The sequence below is a fragment of the Protopterus annectens genome, chromosome 3.part0 (genome assembly GCF_019279795.1).
Source record: "Protopterus annectens isolate FY-2018-M chromosome 3.part0, PAN1.0, whole genome shotgun sequence".
Taxonomy (NCBI): Eukaryota; Metazoa; Chordata; order Ceratodontiformes; family Protopteridae; genus Protopterus; species Protopterus annectens.
Genome location: NC_056731.1, coordinates 1,929,664,132 through 1,929,684,300, shown reverse-complemented (window position 1 = coordinate 1,929,684,300; position 20,169 = coordinate 1,929,664,132). Strand labels below are relative to the sequence as shown.

Below are 20,169 nucleotides of genomic sequence, written 5' to 3'. Positions count from 1 at the left end.
CTGGAGAGAGGAGAGAAGACACGAGTTCTTCAAACTTCTCCATTCCCCCACCCTTGTAGGCTCCTGCAGTACTGGGGCTGCTAGCTGAAACTCAATGCCAAGGGGCCAACTTTGTCTGCAACCTTTGGAGTTACTAGCCAGGAAATCCAGCACACAGATACACTATTCTCCTCCCAGATTTGTTCAACAGGCATATGAAGTGAGACATTAAGGAATGATTTAATCTTTTGTATGTCATTACGGATGTACTATTGTTTTCCCTTGTGTAATAATCATATCTCTTTGTGCTGTGAAGTGAGGCTAATGATGGTACCACTAACTGCACTTTTGTCTGTATCTGAGTAAGATGCCTGTGGTTCCATTTACATCAGCCACAATCCATGCAGTATATCTGGAGCCTGAAGTGTTGCCTACCTTTCCTCTTGCATTTATACATTATACAATATACATTAGTTGGGCCATGGCTGTTATTATATTGGGCTTTCAAAACAGTTAATTTCTGGCATAAAATCTGTCACAAAGGCTTTTCTCACTCTCCCTCACTGTGTCCTGGCCTCATTTTACTGCACTCTACTCTACCACTTTTCTGCCTGCCTATATGCTAGCTTGTACAGTCTGTGTTCTGTATTACTCATCCAACCAGGGTTGTTTTAGCTGTAGGGACCACAATCCCCAATCCAATGCCCACCACTGTGCTTGACTACTTGCTGTTCCCTGAGTGATGTTTCTGTGGGTCTATATTAGATTGTCAAAATGGCATTACAGTGAATGCCATTTCAGCGACTCATAAACAGAGAAATCTGAAAACAGGGAATGCTCAGGGAAAAAAATCACTTGGCCTGAGCCATAACATTGCCCTTTACCCCACTGTGGTGCGATCTCAGAGTTGGTATATTTAGTTAGATGTGTTGGGTGCACAGCCCCCCACATGGGGGTGTGGGGGGAGAAGCCCCCCACTTAGTAATGTTTTATCTAGTGCATCATGTATTGTTGGTCAACTGATTTTTTTCCCTAGGAAAAAATCGGCGATGTGGGGTTTTGCTGTTTTCAGATTTCTCTGTTTATGTGTCATCGAAACAGCATTCGCTGTAATGCCATTTCGACAATCTAATATAGACCTGATTTCTGCAGATCCCTTTTCTCAGTTTTTATCTCTCATTGTCAGTGTTGTCTTGCAGTTCCTCTATCCATCCCTTGGACTCACTTTGCTCATCTCTGTCTACACTAGAATCTAATGTTTATTTTCATTTCCTTTCACTGCTGTCTTTTGTATTCCTTTCTGTTACCTTCTGCTATTTTACTTCTGAGGTTTAATAGGTATTGGTCTGATTCAGTACTGTATTTTAAGGCATCTCTGTTGATAATGTATTTTATTTTTTCTGTTTTTCTTTTACTTTCATGCACTTTCTCAGAGCATACAATAGGTATAACTGTTATTAGCTGTTTTGTCTTTAGACCACTACCTCCTTTGATGAATTTTGCATCTCAAAACATTACATAATCTTTCTTATACCCTCTGAGGAATTTTGCATCTGGAGACATTGAGTAATCTTTCCCATGCCATCTAACTTCTGATAATTAAAAGTATCACACTGTAATATGTACACTTTTCTATTTTCTATTTACTGATATGCTGAGGAATATGAGATGAACTTCTATCGCTATGATAACCTATTTATCAGAATAATTTTTAAGTTCTGATTTCTGCTGTGAGGCCTACACTGCTGTTTAGTTATTATTCATGACTAATCTATTATTTATACATGTGCTGTTATTTCAATTTATGTTAGCTAATTTATTTATTTTACATGTGTTTACCAGGAAAGTCAGAATGGACACAGGTCCTCTTTCAGTAGAGGCCCGGGGAGCTAATATCATGTAGAATGTGTGTTGACTTTGACATGTTTGTCCAGTGTTTATCTGAATTGCATAACCCTGCTGCTTAGTATCTGCTTGACTTGTCTGGATGTTCTTCGTGTTTCACTGTTGCAGTCATTACATTTGGGTTACCCTCAGTCGGCCTAAATTCCAAAGTCTTGGGTCCTGCATCGGTTGCTGTCTCCTCTTCCATAACGTCAGGTCGTCAGGGGTATAAAACAAGCAGCCAACACCATTTTCTTTATTCTTTCTTGCTGCGCGGTGCCCAAAGCAGAAGCAGTTCGCAAGTGCTGGTTGGCCGACTCCTGACATTTTCGAATTCGAGTTTCAGAACCGAAGTCTTCACTAAAGCTGAGTACCCCGTTGGGGAAAATTTTTTCTTGCTCCATACTGATGTCTGAAAAAGTTAATAATTGCATTACTTGTGGGAAGCAAATACCTCATAATGATTTCCATTTATACTGTATTCCTTGCCTAGGCTCTGATCATAATGTGCCTAGCTGTTGGTTTTTTGCTAGATTTAACCAACACACTATTAAGCGTCGGTATATCTTTGCCTCAAAATATTTTGGAAACAGATTTAACTATCCCGAAATGTCATCAGATAGCAATCCGACTACCGGAGTACACAAAAAATGCAAAGAAAAGGACAGAGATAGACCATCGAGGTCCAAAAGCAACGACGAAGCTTCTCCTAAGCCAGTTCCCAGTTGGCCGGTACTCAGTGGGGCACTTTCGCAGCCCCTGATACCCATGACTTTCAAGTCGCAGGCCCCTACCAAGACCCATGTGGAGTCCGGCATGCCACAAGATTCTCAAAGTATTGTACCCACGGATGTCTCTCCCTCGAATGGATCCGGAGCCGCTAGGCAGGCACCGGCTTCTGAGGGTGTATTCAGGCCACAACATTTTTATATAAAACCGACACCAGCTTCAAAAACAAAGACAAAAGCAACTTCTAAAGCTAAAAAACGACACATGAGCCACGTGCACAGGCCTCTATACCCAAAAAGCAGATAATCAAAATGGCTGAAGACCTAATTACCTTGATCAGGGGTTCCCAACCCCCTCCTGATAAGAGGCCTAGGCAAGACACTGATTATGAATCTTCAGCTCAGGTTTCTATTTCTTCTGATTCCTCTTTTGATCAGGAATTATCTATACCGCCCTATGCGGATTCTGATGCAGAGGAATCTATCCCATCTGCATCTTCTCCTGAAGGTTATTCCTTTGGAGAAACCTTGCATACTTTGAGGGAGCATTTTCACTGGGAGAGTCAAGATTTCTCAGAATCAAAAAAGAGGCTCAGGGATTTCCTTCTTCTCCCTCAGCATAGGCCTTTAGCCATACCTCCTGTTTTAGACATTGTGGATGATGTGTTTTTGGAGTCAAGCTTGACTCCAGACTCCTTACCACCGGCTCCTAGCAAGCCAGACAGATATTACAGGGTTCCTGACTCACACAAATTTTTATTTAGAAACCCTGCTGCTGACCCTGAAACTATTTTACAGGGTCCAAAAGGTGTTAAGGCCTCAACAGCAAAAAATCCTAACCCCTCTGACAGAGATTCCAGGGCACTGGATAGATGGGGAAAGAAGGTTCATACATCTGCAACCTTGGCAATTAGGGCCTTAAACTGCCAGTTTCATATGTTCAAGTATCAACAACATGTTATGGGATTACTGAAACAGAAAATTATGTTGTTTCTGAATGTGCAGAAAATAAAGAATTGCAGGAATTATTGCATGCAGCAGAACAAGTTGGAAAGCATACTTTGCAATGTGGTTTTGATTCCTTAGAGGCCTCCTGCAGGGCCGCAGTTACTGGATCTGTGATTAGGAGGCATGCCTGGCTAAAAGAGCAAAATTTGCCTGATCATGTTAAAGCCAAATTGTTGGATGCACCTTTACAGCATGATACTCTGTTTGGTATTAAGGCAGAAGAGGTTTTAAAGAACATGGAAGACAAAGCTAAGTCTATGCAAACTGTAAAAGACTTCTTATAAGTGCAGCCACCAAGATTCAGTAGACACTAGCCTACAAAAAAGTGGTCCTTTCCTGTGTCTGACAGAGCTCAACGGGACAAATCCAGGTACCCTAAAGGTTCTAGATACCAGTCACAGGATTCTTACAGGTCAAAGCAATGGGGTGCTTCTACCTCCAAATCTGGAGGAAATAAAGCGCAACCCTACAGTAAACAGTCTCAATTCCGTCTGCCATCACCAAGCACTTATCTTTTGGCAGCACCCTTAGGGGGAAAATCAGCACTTTATGCTCAAAATTGGCAGTTAATAACCCAGGACAAGTGGGTGCTAAACATAGTATCTCAGGGATACAGATTCCACTTCCACACTCTGCCAATTGCAAACGGTTGGCCAGATCTGCCAAAAAATCAATGGGCAGAGGCACAGAAACAGGTTACGTCCCTCATGGATATGGGGGCTATTCAGCCAGTACTGGAACAGGAAAAAGAACAAGGTTTTTATTCAAGACTGTTCTTGGTACCCAGAAAAGACAAGGCCTGGCACCCAATACTGGATTTATCAATTTTGAACCCATACCTGGACATTCCAAAATTCAAAATGCTGACTTTGCAGCAGCTTCTGCCCATGCTGGGCAAGAATGCTTGGCTGTGACATTAGACCTAAAAGAGGCATACCTGCATATCCCAATAAGGAGAATTGTGCAGAAGATACCTCCATTTCAAGTCTGGCTTTATGCATTACCAATTCTCTGCACTGCCCTTTGGCTTATCTACTGCACCCAGGGTCTTTACAAAGTGCCTGGCACCAGTAATTGCATTTTGCAGACAGAAAAGTATACAAATATATCCTTACTTGGACGACTGTCTCATTCAAGCAGAGAACAAGGACATTCTTCTTCAGCATCTGGCATTTGTGAAAAGGCTTCTAACATGCTTAGGGTACACAATAAATGAAAAGAAATCACAACTGGTACCCTCTCAAAAGATAACATTCCTGGGTGCAAGCTTGAATACAACTGCCCAGATGGCTTTCCTCACGCCAGACAAACAAAGGCAACTGACTACTTACTTCACACTGATGGCAACAAAAACCCAGTTATCTGCAAGACAAACTCTGCAGGCTTTGGGGTTCATGGCATACTGCATTCTACTGATTCCATATGCAAGACTGCATATGAGGAAACTACAGTGGTACCTAAAAAGTTTATGGAGTCAACATTGTCACAGTCTGGAAACAATGATTCCTCTCATTCCCTGCCTAGAACAGGAGTTTCTATGGTGGGCAAAGGCATGTCACCAAAACATGGGACAGGCTTTCATTCTACCCCCTGCCAGCCAAACCTTAACAACAGATGCATCAGATTATGCATGGGTGGCCCACCTGGTGGGAAGATGCATTCAGGGCATATGGACACCAAAACAAATGCATCTGCATATCAACCAAAAAGCAATGTTAGCTGTTCAAAATGCCCTGACAGCCTTCAAGGACTTACTTCATCCAGGATAACTACTGATAAAGACGGACAACACCATGGTTATGTGGTATATAAACAAGCAGGGGGGCACGCACTCATACCCCCTTTGCAGACTAGCCATGGCACTGTGGGACACAGCCTTGACTTACCAAGTGCATCTTCAAGCTCAATTCCTGCCAGGAAAGCAAAATGCTCTGGCAGACGATTTAAGCAGAAACCTTATGGACCCTCACGAGTAAAAACTCGATCCACAAGTCTTCAGGATGATAACAAAGAAATGGGGGAGCCCAGACATAGACCTATTTGCCTCTCCTCAGAATTATCAACTGGAAATATTCTGCACAAGGACTTATCACAGACAAGCATGGAAAGTGGACGCCCTATCCTATCAGTTTACGCCTTTCCTCCTCTGCCTCTTCTTCCCAAGGTCCTACTAAAAGTCAGACAAGAGAAACCAAAGATGATACTAATTGCCCCAGACTGGCCCCGCTAATTCTGGTACCTAATCCTAAGGAACATGTCTCAGTTCCCAGCTTGGTACTTGCCTCAAATACCTCACTTACTGTCCCAGCAAAACAATCAGATCCTGCGCAATCAGCTCCAAACACTGAACCTGGCAGCATGGCTGATCATGTAGTTATTCAAACAACACCTTTCAGTAAAGCTGTGATGGATGTCATTTTGGAAGCCAGAAGGCCTAGTACTAGAAAATGTTATGCTGATAAATGGAAGAGATTCTGTGCTTGGAACCAAGCACAAGGAACTGACACAGCAGAGCCAAATATTCCTCAGATTTTACAATACTTGACTGAGATGCTTGACAAAGGCCTATCTTTTTCATCAATTAAAATCCATGCCTCTGCCATCTTGGCTCATTACAACACAGAGCCACCAATTTTTTCTCATCCTTTACTAAAGCAGCATCTTAGAGGGGCCAAAAATTTAAGGCCTCCCAGAAGATCACCAATTCCTGCATGGGACCTCATTTATGTGTTGGAAAAGCTCACCCTGCCTCCATTTGAACCAGCTGCTACTGCAGATCTAAAGTTCTTATCATGGAAAACAGCTCTGCTCCTGGCAATTACTTCAGCAAGAAGGGTCTCAGAGCTACAGGCCCTCATGGCTGTGGAGCCTTTTATCATATTTTACCCAGACAGAGTGTCCCTCAGGACCAATCCTTCATTTATGCCCAAGGTGGTTTCCAGTGTGGCTCTTAACCAAACTATTCATCTGCCAACTTTTTATCCAAATCCGCAGAACAAGGGGGAGCAGATTCTGCATTCCTTGGATGTACACAGACAACTAAGATTCTACTTGAGCAGGACTAAAGCTCTAAGAAAAACTGAGCAGCTACTAGTGACATTTGCTGCAGGATCAGAGGGAAAGGCTATTTCAAAGCAGACTATTTCAAAGTGGATAAGCCACTGCATTTGTTTCTGCTACTTATACCATGGCAAACCGGTGCCCAAGGGCATTAGGAATCATTCCACCAGGGCTGCAGCTACATCAGCAGCTTTTCTCAGAGGAGTACCAACCAAAGACATTCTAGAGGCTGCTACTTGGAGTTCTGTTCACACTTTTACAAAGCATTATCATTTGCCTCTCTACTTTAAGTCCAGGGCAGGCTTTGCCACTGCAGTTCTGCAGGACCTTATAGCCGCCCCTAATGCAGTTTAGCTGCAGCCTCCCATCCATAGCTTTGGGATTCTACCCAAATGTAATGACTGCAACAGTGAAACACGAAGAACATAGTACAGTTGTGTACACTTACCATAAATGTAGATGTTCGAGTATATTCACTGTTGCAGTCCAGGTTACCCACCCGCCATCCCCCCTTTTATTCTGGAGTTTCTCTTTCCTTCACTATCTTCTACAACCTTTGTGGTGTATTTGCTTGTAGATGAAGGTAAAGTTTGTATTGTTGCATGTATATATGGCTTATATATATATTTTTGCTACCCATTTGGGGGGCACCTGACATCTGGGCCAAGAAAAACTAAAGAAAATGGTGTTGGCTGCTTGTTTTATACCCCTGATGACCTGACGTCATTGAAGAGGAGACAGCAACTGATACAGGACCCAAGACTTTGGAATTCAGGCCGACTGAGGGCAACCTGCCAGCAGATTACCCAAATGTAATGACTGCAACAGTGAATACACTCAAACATCTACATTTATGGTAAGTGTACACAACTGTGCTTTTTGCAGACATTACTTTTGTGCATGTAGCTTGCTGTCTGAATACATGTTTAGTTCATTGATTTCACAGCAGCCTACCCTTGGATACAGTTCGACCCACTTAATGTAATTTGTTTGGTTAGACTTTAACTTTATACTTAGCTCTTCTGTGGTGAATATGCTGTAGTGAATACAGTCATCCTTCCTAAGCACTGTTCTCAAGTAGTAGGAATCCTCTCCTTTGGTGGATATTATTGCAAACGTATGACTGTGGTAAGGGTTGACTATTCAAAGGTATGCATTCATAGGTACTTAGTAGGCTATTGACCAGTGAGGATCTTTAGGAGCCTAGCCTTACATTCCTTAAGGAAGGGGCATTATAGTCAATGACTGGCATAATGAGTTTGGGGTTCAGGTAATCAGTTTGCATCTCTGAATCTCGATGCAGTACTTTTAGACACAAGCGATATTTCCACTTCATTTTCCATTGTGGTGCTACCACACATTTAGCATATTTAACTTGGGAGGGTGGGAAAAATCATCCGCGTTGGTGTACTGCCAATCATTAGCAGATGGGAGTTCTGCTGTGGTAACCCCTAACCGGGAAAAAGCTGAAAAGACAAACAACAACTTGGGGGGTGGGGGTGGGGAGATGGGAGGGGCGAGATTGCCCCCTTGCAAAAACATATTTTTTTCTGTTTTTATTTTTTTTAATTATGCTTGGTTTAGACAATGGAGCATGTTAGATCACTTTTGTTTCAATCACTTGTGTTTAGATATTGTATATTTAGGTCAATTGATGCAGACTCGTGCATTCATATATGCGCACAATGTGTTGATGTAAAACAGGTATATGTTTTTTTTTTGAAAATATGCTGCCGGTATATTTTTTTGTTTGCTATAGTGAGCATGTGAAGGAGACAACAAAAGGAAGGTGAGGGAAAATAAACTTGAATGAGGAAGGCAGGAAAGGTATGCTCAAGAAATCATATTTATATCAACTATTTGGTTACCTCATGTTCATTCACCATAACAATCTACCAGTAAAAGCTGCATTAACTCATCTACTTCACATTGAGATCGCATAATCCTCACAAATGTGTGTACAAATTGTCCATTCTTAATAAAATGCTACAACTAAATCCAGTTCTAAATGCAGAAGGAGTCCCCCACTTCATCCAAACAAGCTTACTTTTAGATGGGTCTTTCAAAATACAAGCCAATGTAATAGCTACAGAGTAGCTTACATTTATAGCATTATGTAATTGCTTGCTTTCCTGGCTTCTCAGATTTAAGTGCACATACACTTTGATCACCAGGAGAATTCGATCTTCATCTTCATTGTTATTTGTAACATGATGACTAACTATTTTCCATTTGCTGGTAGAGACACACTAGAAATATTTGGATGTCTCAGTAACATGAACTGGCATATAGACAAACAAAAAGTGCTGCTTGCTTCTGCAACAGTGGGCACAACAATTTCCTTGTTATTCTGTATTTTGTTGCTCCTATATGCCTACACATCCCCTTTCATGGAACTAATACATGCAAGAATTTGTTGAACTCAATGTGATCAAAGTGGAAGGCACACATACCTCTTATGGAATGTCTTCCTATAACTGCTAAGTGTGAAGCATTTCCAAAGTACGTGTCCATTTTTTGATAACCTTCTCTTCATAGCTTATAGCTCCAACATGAGTGAGAAGCCAGTGGAAAAATGTGTGTCATTCTAACACTACCGACCTAATAATGGGTTCATTTCAATCCATCAAAGGCAGTTTTAAACAACACCAATAAACTGAAATCTCCTTCAGCAAACACTGAAATATTTTTTTGCAAGGGGGCAAAACCTCTCCACCGCCCTGTAGGGACAAACCAATTGGAATTATACTGGAATTATAAATACCAACTCTGAAGTCACACAACAGTGGAGAAAAAGGCAATTGCCACTTCTGTCAACGGCAGAACTGGCTTTTTTTTTTTTTTTGTGTTGGCTGAAATCGCCTTTGATGGACTGACATGCTCCCTCTAACAACAAAGCTGTAGGAGAAAGGGATGATCTGGTTATATCACAAGACCTTAATTCATTTGTAGAGGCAGCTAAAGGAGAAATTACCATTCAGCATACAGACCCTGTTCTTGAGGTCCTATGACACTGATATGGTTTAATGTATCTTAGAGATGAAATGCATGCTCGACGTGATGAAACTGAGGGTCCAAGTGGATACAGCCATTAGAATGTGGATAATATAGATATTACCATGAGGAAAAATGTTATTTTATAAATAAAGTGAATCAGGGAAATTTATGTAACTATATTCAGTATTCCGAAATACCAACTAAGTCTGGTTCCATTGCTGTCTGACATTTTCATCCAACATTTAATTCCTAAGTTTTGTCCACAAATCAAAATATCCAACTATTCTTCATATAAAAATAAGAATGCTTAGAAATTATCTACAAAATAGCTCAGACTATAGGAGAAACTACAGTTGCATGATGTAATGAACACAATTGAGATCTTCAGGGAGTGGTCACTGAAGCTAAATTGAAATGGTCAGTTTCCCATAGGTTTACAATTTCCATGAGAAGCCCAAAGTAGGCCTCACAAAGATGCAAACACTAGTATGCTGTAGTGTGAGGGCTCCATGTAGCATACATCTGCACCTTTCTTGATGTTTATAGGCCTCTGCATGGCTTTGCGAGTATGTAAGACATCTTTGCAAGTATGTAAGATATCTACGAACTGTATTCTCAATCATATTCCACAAAAACAGAGCAACCTGCATCAAAATAACTGTTCTGTCCTCTCAAACCTTTATATTATCCCTTGTCTCTTACACTACATTGTAATTTAGTAATTATTATGGCTTGTTTACTGAGTTGCACAGAGGCAGAGCCCATTTCCAGAAGAGGTTCAAGAAGACAAGTGTAAAAGCAGTAATTACATGGTGAGTATCCAATAAAGGAACACAAAATATTTGTTGAAAGTAAATAGTGCAGTCCAAGATTACATTCATAACATGGCAGAATAATTTTGAATCTTATGACAGGTTCAAATGCATATGCATACACATTAATTATTCAAAATTACTAAAAACACTAAGTGAAGAAAAAGAAATGAAAACTATATTTCAGGTTTACATTCATGATACAACTGTACAACAGCATAGTCATTATGTTTGGTTTTAAGGCACTACAACATTTCTAGTTCTTCTGGTTATCACAGTTCATCTAGGGGACAAAAGAGGCAGAATCGTACTAGGAGGAGAGAATCACATCACTGTTATATTCCTGGTCCTAGTATGCTCAAGCACTTTTGGATTAATGTAAGCAGGAATATAGAACATCAATAGTGAGAGCACTGCACATGAAAGCTAGACTATTGCACAATGCTATCTATGACTGACCCTAGCTTTTGAAGATGTTTTGCTCCAGTCCTCCTCTAAATACAGAGCCTCCTCTCCTGGCCAATATATAGGTCCATTTGTTCCTCTTAGGCAAAAACTCCATAGTTTGATTGTTCCCTTGGGTTAAGGACTAAGCATACTGGGAGTGCAGCTATCATCAGCTAAGGTCCTTGGGTTTTTACAAAGGCCTTATCTATCCCCATCTCACCTAATTGGCATCTAAGAGGCTGTCATGCAATAAGCTTTTGTGATGCACGTCCCTGCATTTGTCTGCAATATGATCAGATGGTCTTGCTACCTTGAAGACAAGCACTTCATGTGATGACCTGTCCATACTGAAGATTCTGTCATGGGCAATGTGCCTCTAACACAAGTCCCGCCTCTAACCCTGAAGTGAGGTGAGTATGCTGGGCCTTGTCACCCCCCCCCCAACACATACACAAACTCAAACAGGCTTCTGAGCTGCTAAGCTAACTTGGGTCACTTAGGACAAGGTATTTGTTTATGTCAATGGAAAGTCTATAAATATATTTAACAATGTAGCATCTCTTGGGATTCTTGTCAGAACACTGTGGATTTAAATATATGGTTCTGAAATGTCTCAATAAAAACAGTAACCTGCCACAATATTTGAATAACACAAAAAATAAAATGTTTTTTTTTTCCATGGAACGACTCCCTTCTATTCTCCATTTTAGAAATGTAACCACTCACCTCTCCCTTAATTAAATATACTAACTCCATCATCACCCCGATGGAGAAATGGCAAATTCTATGGTGAAGAAAAGATTTTCTTACACTATGTTTACAGCATAAACACTTATTTATTTTATGAAGACACATTATGACATACTCAAACTATTCCTGCAGTTACACCACACACACACACGTGCACACACTCGCATACATACGAAAACAATGCTTCCACTCTCAAAACCCACCCATTGTGTTGTAGACCACAAAAGTCTATCATTCAGATTGCAGAAATCATATAAGGAAACTGCCAGATTCAATGCCAGCGGGAGCACTATGTTAATGCTTGTACAATACTGTCACCATATTCCCTACCTGTAGCACCTATAAGATTCCAAAGATCCTGGAAGAAGAAGACCTCATCTCTATACCCATCCCTGGATTTTAGCATATTCAGCTTGGCTTGACTCACAGACCTTAATTCACTCAGTAGGTTGAACCACTTAAAATGGGTTAAACTGACAAACCTCTTGGATTGTGTACTAGTGGTATTTGTCACAAGTTCATTGTATTTTGGAATTCTAGCCATCGCATTGCATTTAGAATGTAGCAAAAAATGTTTTCTTGGCCAAATCTGTTTACTCTGTTGCAAGACTCCTTCAGACCTATAATTCATTGTCAAACATTAGTGATTAGGACATTTGCAGAAATAATCCAGTAGGAGAAAGGTGATAGGAACTTTTTGTGAGCTTCAGCAGTAAGAAAATGCCTTGATCTGTCCATCATGCCAACTGTTGACTGATTTTGTTTGACCACTGACCGTGAAATAGTTTATGAAGGCACATTCTTTAATCTGGAGCCTTTACTTGCCTGCTTTGACTCCTTCACTTTTGATTGTGTTGAAGTGTTTAGTTAATTCTGCATGCATTTGCTTATTCTTGTTTTGAGGAGTAGTCCAGTATATTCACGCCAGTTCTGTAACTTATCAAAGCCAGGCAGGAACATAGGCACTGAGGGCATCGTCAGTTGGACTGGGGAGTATGGAGTCATCCATTTTGTGCTTCAAATAAGTACCTTCTCGGTAATGCCATATGTCACTCACCAAAAGTAAAAATAACAGGGGCTAGGACAAATTCATGTGAGACACCAGAAGAAACAGTCCAGGCAGTAATCCCACAAAAGAATGTATGTATGTATTTATTTATCTCTCTCTCTCTCTCTCTCTCTCTCTCTATCAATTTATCTGTGTATTTATTTATTGTATTTGTATGTTTACTACATGTAAAACTATTTGTTTACTTTCATGAAATTAGCTTGAAAACACACTGAAAGGCTACATCCCAAGTACCCTGGAAAACAGAAGCTTGTGGATGGCAGAGGCAAGCGCCCTAAAAAAATTTAAAAATAATTTGCCTGTCTTGCTTCCACTGTTTAGCTTACTATAAATATACTCTTAGACTGGCAGGAATTAAGTTTAGATCCATGCCTTGGCCCAAGCCCATAATGGGTGTCACTTGATGATACACTTGTTATGACATCATCAGCTCTCTGAATTTGTTCGATTTCCTCAGGGATTTTGCTAGGAGGCCATAGTAAAGTTATCATTCACAGACAGAAACTATCCATTTTTCATAGAAGGGACACCTCTGAGTGGTAGAATTATGAGGATTTTCTTCTGAATATATTCCACATGACCTTTCTTCCTTCCACATATGCAATAAACTGGCTGTAGAAGAACATTGGCATTTAATTGTATATATTTCGGTGGAAAGCAGGACCCCACTGAGGATCCAGTAAGTGATCGTATGCAGAAGATTCCTAAACTGATGCCTATCTACCCCACATTGTTTAAAGACCATAAGATCTTCCCTGAGTGGCATTACATTGTGTTTCACAAAACATTTGTTTATGTACCATGTTTAGAAACTTAATACAGAATTTCTTTGAAAGCCTGTGTAAAGCAAAGTTAAGAAAGGAATTTGGGAAATTTTTGGTACTGAGATTATTAAGCTTCTTAGTTCATTCTCATACTGCTTAGCTGTGGTTGCAGTATTTTCTGAGTTTTGGAAGCATTTCCTTTTCTGGAAGTTATAGATGAGTGTAATGCTATTTAATGAGTGCCACAGTCCAGTGGGTTTCAGCCTGGTGTGATGTTTTTCAATGCATGGTTTATAAATCTAATGCCCTCAGCTGCTGTTCAAAGTCTCTGACTCTAAATGCTTTTATAGGGCAAGTCAGCCATGGTGCCAATAAGTACAGTATTAAAGTAGCATCATCAGGGATGCTTTAATGCAGTGAAAGTGACAAATAAATACTAAACAGGATCCTCATATATTTTCATCTGTCAAAAGTAAGAAGCTGGATCAACTGCACTAGTCAGAGAAGTTGTTAGTAGAATGGGACTATGAGTCAGATTGACTCCATCAGCTGATGCTTGTATCAGGCAGCAAAACAGTTTCAGATCTGAGTCATTCCAAGATCTGCCAGCATGTGGGAATGTATCCCTGACCAGTAAACTGGCATAATCCTGAGGTTTATATAAAATATGTATTTGTTGCAGGAGGTCTGATGCTAAATAGGTATAAATCTGGAAACAAGATTTGTGATAAATGTCAAAACCACAGCTCATCAAATATATTCCCTGTTCCTACTGTGCAAGGTATCATGAGGGTGTTGTCCATGATTTTGCAGCCACTCTCACAGAGCTCCTCTTCTTCAGTGGCTATTCATTGTATGACAAACTAGTCAAACACAGATACTTGTCAAGAATATATATTCATCCACAGTGTATGCATGAGTGGCATATTGCTTTGGTATATGCAGTTCTCTCGTATATAGAAAGTGATTGCTACTACATAAAAGAGTTGCCAGAACTACCATAGTGACATAAATGTTGGTGGAAGGTAGTTTGGGGGTTAATCCACTTTGTGCAGGTTGGTTTGTTTGGCAAGTATTATGCAGGCAGGTATGGAATGAGTTGGTAGTGTGTTAGTGTTATGAGAGTCTGAAAGCACGTGTGTGTGTGTGTGTGTGTGTGTGTGTGTGTGTGTGTGTGTGTGTGTGTGTGTGTGTGTGTGTGTGTGTGTGTGTGTGTGTGTGTGTGTGTGTGTGTGCGTGTGTGTGTGAGTGCAGGTGGGAGACGTGATGAAGGACTGGAAGAATTTGTTAGAATGTGTGTCAGATGTGTTTGCTGTGAATGGTGTCCAGAGTGACTAGTTTACACATTGGGCTATTGTGTCCTGAATTGCTCTTGATTTAAGGCAAGTGTGACCTCAGATGTGGTTGTATAAGGTTTTGGGAATACGGAGATGTGGGGGTTAACATCCTTCACTAGAAGTGTGTTTGGTGAATTATCTGATTGTTTTGAGTATAAGGGTTATTAAAAGGTGTGTTGGGTGGGTATGTGTATGTTTGTGCTCTTTCAAGTGCTTATGATTTGTTTGCAATCAATTATCAGGCCGGTTGATAAGTGAACTCTTTTTATTCATTTTTTTTCAATGAGTAACTTAATGAATAGCCTGATATCAATATCACTGAAATGTACACCACAAGGCCAGCAGTATATGATCCAGAAGTCACAAAATAAAAATAAAAATACTAGATCTATTGCATATAACTGGCTGAAAACAGCCCATTTATTAGTAAGACAGACCAGTTTCGGCAACCAATGCCTTCTTCAGTGCATCCTTGGTTGCCGAAACCAGTCTGTCTTACTAATAAAGGGCTGTTTTCAGCCAATTATATGCAATAGATCTAGTATTTTTATTTTGTGACTTCTGGATCATATACTGCTGGCCTTGTGGTGTACATTTGAATGGTTTTGGCTGTGCACCAACCTACCTGCATAGCATCATGTTTGGTTCATCAATATCACTGACACAGAGCCATGGCCAGAGAAAGTTGAAAGGGACAGCTGCCTCGATTACAAGATGTTAGGGGGTGTAGCTGGCATAATGCCAATGGTGGGGAAGAGTACTCTTGGTATTCAGAAATGAATGCTGATACTGTATTTTCAGTATTGGCTGAAGCAAGCCATTTGTTACATTTGTTGCAAGTGGTTTGCAACACTTTCAAAGAGCAGAAGAGCTTTTTTTTTCCCTTAGCTCCTCACTTTGTGAGTTGAGAGGGGTGCCAGATCAGGAAACTGCACAAGGCACCAGAAAACTTTGCTGTGGTTCTGACTGAGCAGACCATATTACTTGTATTGAATCCAAGACTTTCACATATTTTGTTTATTCAGGTTAGTGTTTTCCAAGTACTTTCAATTGTTTTCTATGGGTTTGCCGATTTGGACTTTTCTCATAGGCTGTTTCTCTTGAAAGTAATTAATCAATTAATTAATTAACAAAAGTACTTAATTTCACAGGGGTATAGGTTTACTTTATGTGAGCATTTTAGTAGTACTATTTTTTGTGGATTTTGTTAAACTGGCCAGAGGATGGGAGGGTGGTTTCCATGAGCTTTTATTTTTTACTTATTTATTTTTGTTAATTCCTACATTCTCTTGGTATTTTGCAGCTGGTGAGTAATGGTAAGGGAATGGTGTTCTCTCTCTCTATATACATACATATATATATATATGTATCTCGATGGGCAAGCTGGGCTCGTTAGCCTTGGTTCACAGCCAGCCTAGGAGGAGGAGGTAAACTCTGACTCCAAACAGAGCAGATGGAGTTCATTAGCCTTATCAGGCAGTTCATCTAGGAGAAGGTAACTCTGACTTCAACTCCAAAATATGGCCATTGGATAATGGCTCCACTGCCTTGTGGACATCTTCAGGAGAAAAAAAGGCTATGGGAGTAAACCCAGACAGAAAATCTGTAGTGGAGCCCCTATGACAGCTAGTTGTCAACTCGGACTTCCTTCCGGAAGAACCTGCAGCCAAGCTGATGTCAAATGTATAGCTCACATTCCTTTGGACCACATCAGGGAGGCCGAGAAAGGGATTCTGTTGACTGGTCATCTCAGGATCTCCATATATTATGCCCAGGCTTGTGTCCAGGAGAGATCACTTCAGTGTCACTACTTACAATGTTACAAACCACACAGGAGACAGCAGTTAAGAGTTAGAGGTCCAGAGTGATTGACATAAACTTGGATACTGCGGGCTGTCTCATGGTTGGAGCAACCATTGTAGTCCCACTAGTCAGTTATGATCTGCCTCAAGTTGGACAGCCCCCAGCCAGTAAGATTCTGACCTGTCACAGACTGCCTGCTTCAATGGGTCCTTGGAGCTAAGGTAAATAATGAAGAGCGGACTGTAAAATCTTGCACCAGGAAATGAAAAAAAGAAAAGTAAACTACTAATATTACAAATGGCAAGCTGGAATGTCAGGACATTATATCCCTGCTTCTCTGATGATCTTCACCAGGTTGACAACTCCAGGCAAAGAGCCATCATCAATCATGAACTCAAGAGGCTCCATATTGATATTGCTGCACTTCAGAGAACAGGACTACACATTCTTCTGGCAGGGGAAGGAACTGGAGGAGTGGCGATTGTATGACATTGGTTTTGCAGTGAGGAAATTCACTGTCCTCATTCGAACTGCCATCAAAATGCACAGCTTGAATCCTCTTTCTCTGCCTGTCAGTGTCTTCTGGCCCAGTAACTATCCTAAGCATTTATGTTCCCACACGCTGCTCTTTACTACTACTAATCACTACTAAATCTCGAAACTCCATACTCTCGAGACTCTGTATCCCGAGAACCAGAATCTTGAGATTGCGGAATCTCAAACATAAAAAGACAACATGCAGGGGGGCAAGCCCATCTGCACCCCCCACACCCCCTGCAACTTAAATATACCAACTCTGAGATCGCACTACAGTGGAGTGAACAACAAAATAGTGCCGTGCAGAGCGGAACGGAAACTTTGCCATTCACTCCACTGTAGTGCGATCACGGAGTTGGTATACTTAAGTTGCAGGGGGTGGGGGTGGACGGGGGGCTTGCCCCCCTGCATATACATTAGACAATGTTGTTTTTTTGTTTACTTTTTTTTTTTTTTTTTTTTTATCTTCGAGATTCTGGTCCTCGTGATTCAGAGTCTCGGGAGTGTGGAATTTCGAGATTTAGTAGTGATCCCAAGATATATATATATATATATATATATATATATATATATATATATATATATATATATATATATATATATATATATATATATATATATATTATTCTGGGAGATGCATGAAATGGGTGTTACTTTTAGAAAAGTACAAATGGCAATAAAGTTAGTGCAATGCCTGAACAGATCCCTGATAATTCACATGAATATTGCACAGAGGTAAAGTTAAGTTAGAAAAAGAATAAAAAGGCACTTTGTTTAGTTACGTCATGAACCATTAAGCTATGTATCACCACTCATTGTTCATTTAATTTCACTTAAGCCCAAATAACAGTCAGTGACTGTAAAGTGTTTGGAAGGCTCATAAAAAACACAAATGTTCTCTGCTACATCACTTCTTTGCTTGGAGTTGTAATGATGCTTTTCTTTAGTGGTAGCAACCTCTCTCTGACATCTCTGAGCACTGCGCATCATTCCTGCAATGGTCTCAGCATATCATGAAGAGTAACAAAGTCCACTGACCTCTCTGGTAAAAAGGATATATGCATTTGCTGATTTTAACAACTTAAACCAAAGCACTGCCTTCTTTAGGAACTAACTAACATAATGGGGTAAATTATATTGTTTTACTATAGTATTCAATTTCAACAATAACTCTCAACAACAATCCCAGATTTCTCAAGATTCTGTGTCCTGGAGGGTGACCACAACTTTTTCAGCGTCACAATTAGCAATAATCTGAGGCCTAAAGAGTGACCACAGCTTTTTCAGAAGTGTATCCTTTCCCACGTAATTAGCAAGGTATGCATACATATGTATCATGGGCTTTCCACTCAACATTTGTGTAAGGAAAAGAAGCCCTATATGCTCTTTTAAGAAGGAATTGACAGCAAACTAAAGTAAGAACAGTCAACAAAACTTAAATAAAAGCATTGTAGTCAGGGTTGTTACAGTCTCCAGACACAAAAGAAATACAACAAATTTCTGTTAGTCTACCGGTCTTCCAAGTCATCCTCTAAATTAACAGCTTGTGTTCCCAAACAGGCAACCACCTTCCTAAGCAGACTGATGATGGCCTGCTACTGTAGCCAGAAATGTCAGGTCATTCAGCTGTGCCTCCAGCAGAGAAAACCTAACACCTACCTCCTCCAATACAGGAGTTTTAATCAGTTGCAACTCTGCATAAACATCTTTTAATGAAGGATTATGCCGAACAGAAGTTGTAGAATGGGGCTGTAGGCCCACAGCAGCAAGGTTGCTTAGCAACAGTGTGCTATTTCATCTGGATCCAAAGGAACTTCTCCTGGTAATAGCATTTCTTTGCTGCAAATTGATTATTTTCTTTCCTTTTTATAGCTTAGGACTCATTCACCAGGAAAATAACACTGGTACAATCTAGCTAGGAAGGCCTACGGACTGAAAATGTAACTAATTTTAGAGGTTAAATCAGCAGAGATTTAATAAGTTACAGTGTCATAATCTTCTGCTAAAATCTAAGTACTTTAACCACCCACAACATCATCAGCCAATGGGGAGCATAACCCTTTTTTTCCATGAGGAAGAACCTCCTCCACCTTTTTTATAAAGTGTTATACATGCATTCATTCAGCTTAGCGAGCTGCCTTGTCATTGTATTTAGAAATGCTTGACCCAGACATGACAGTGGTTTTCACTGGCAGCAGTAGAATGAATGGACAACAGGTGCTGTTGTCTGACAGATTTATCCCTGCCTGTGGGAATTACCTACATCAGAGGTTACCCAGGCCCTCTATTTTTCCAGTTACCTGTCACCAGCGGCTGCAGATGCATTCTGTACATTTTTACACCTCAGAAGAGCTTGAGCAATAGGAGGTATTGTCTGTTTCAACCTTTAGATTAAAACTTACATAAACAGAATAAAATTAACTGCTGTTTTCTTAACATCTGTCAAAAGACTTATACAATTTTAGAAATGGTTGTGAATAAGCTCACAAAATTACATAAGAAAAATGCTGCATAAATAATGCAGCACTGTGAAAAAAATGAAAAGCTGCTTTTCCATTTTATATATATATAAATATATGTCAAAATATTGCAAATGAGATGGATGTTTCACTGCCACTGTAATGAAAGCCTTTGCCTACATTCAGGATAGCTGCAGAAAGAGCACATCCAGGCTTTTACTGGAAATCTTTTGACATATTAGTTAAGCATACATATGCATTTGTATAGTAATACAATTCAGAACAAGTAGGATGTGTGACAGTTGGTGTTCTACATAAAGATTCATCATGTTCTTCCTTGTAATTATTTTCTGGGTAAATACAAAGTGAAGCCTATGCGATTCTTGCGGAAGTCTGGATGTGCTTGTCCTGGTTTTATTTCTACAGAGATGGTCTTATTCTTCCCTCTCATTTTCAACTGAACACAGTCTGAAATATTTACGTTGAAGTTCTTTTTCTTCCTGCAGGAGTAAGAATAGGAAACACTTGTTAAAAA

General features: G+C 40.2%; 1 protein-coding gene across 1 annotated transcript in view; it reads right to left on the bottom strand.

Moving 5' to 3' along the window:
• Positions 1-17,743: 17,743 nt before the first annotated feature.
• LOC122797191 (unconventional myosin-Id-like) overlaps positions 17,744-20,169 on the bottom strand; it is a 2,023,191-nt gene continuing 2,020,765 nt past the window's right edge. The window contains exon 22 of the mRNA XM_044066013.1: positions 17,744-20,134. Within this exon, the coding sequence (XP_043921948.1) occupies positions 19,978-20,134 (157 nt within the window). The 3' untranslated portion in view covers positions 17,744-19,977. The remainder of the gene's footprint in view (positions 20,135-20,169) is intronic.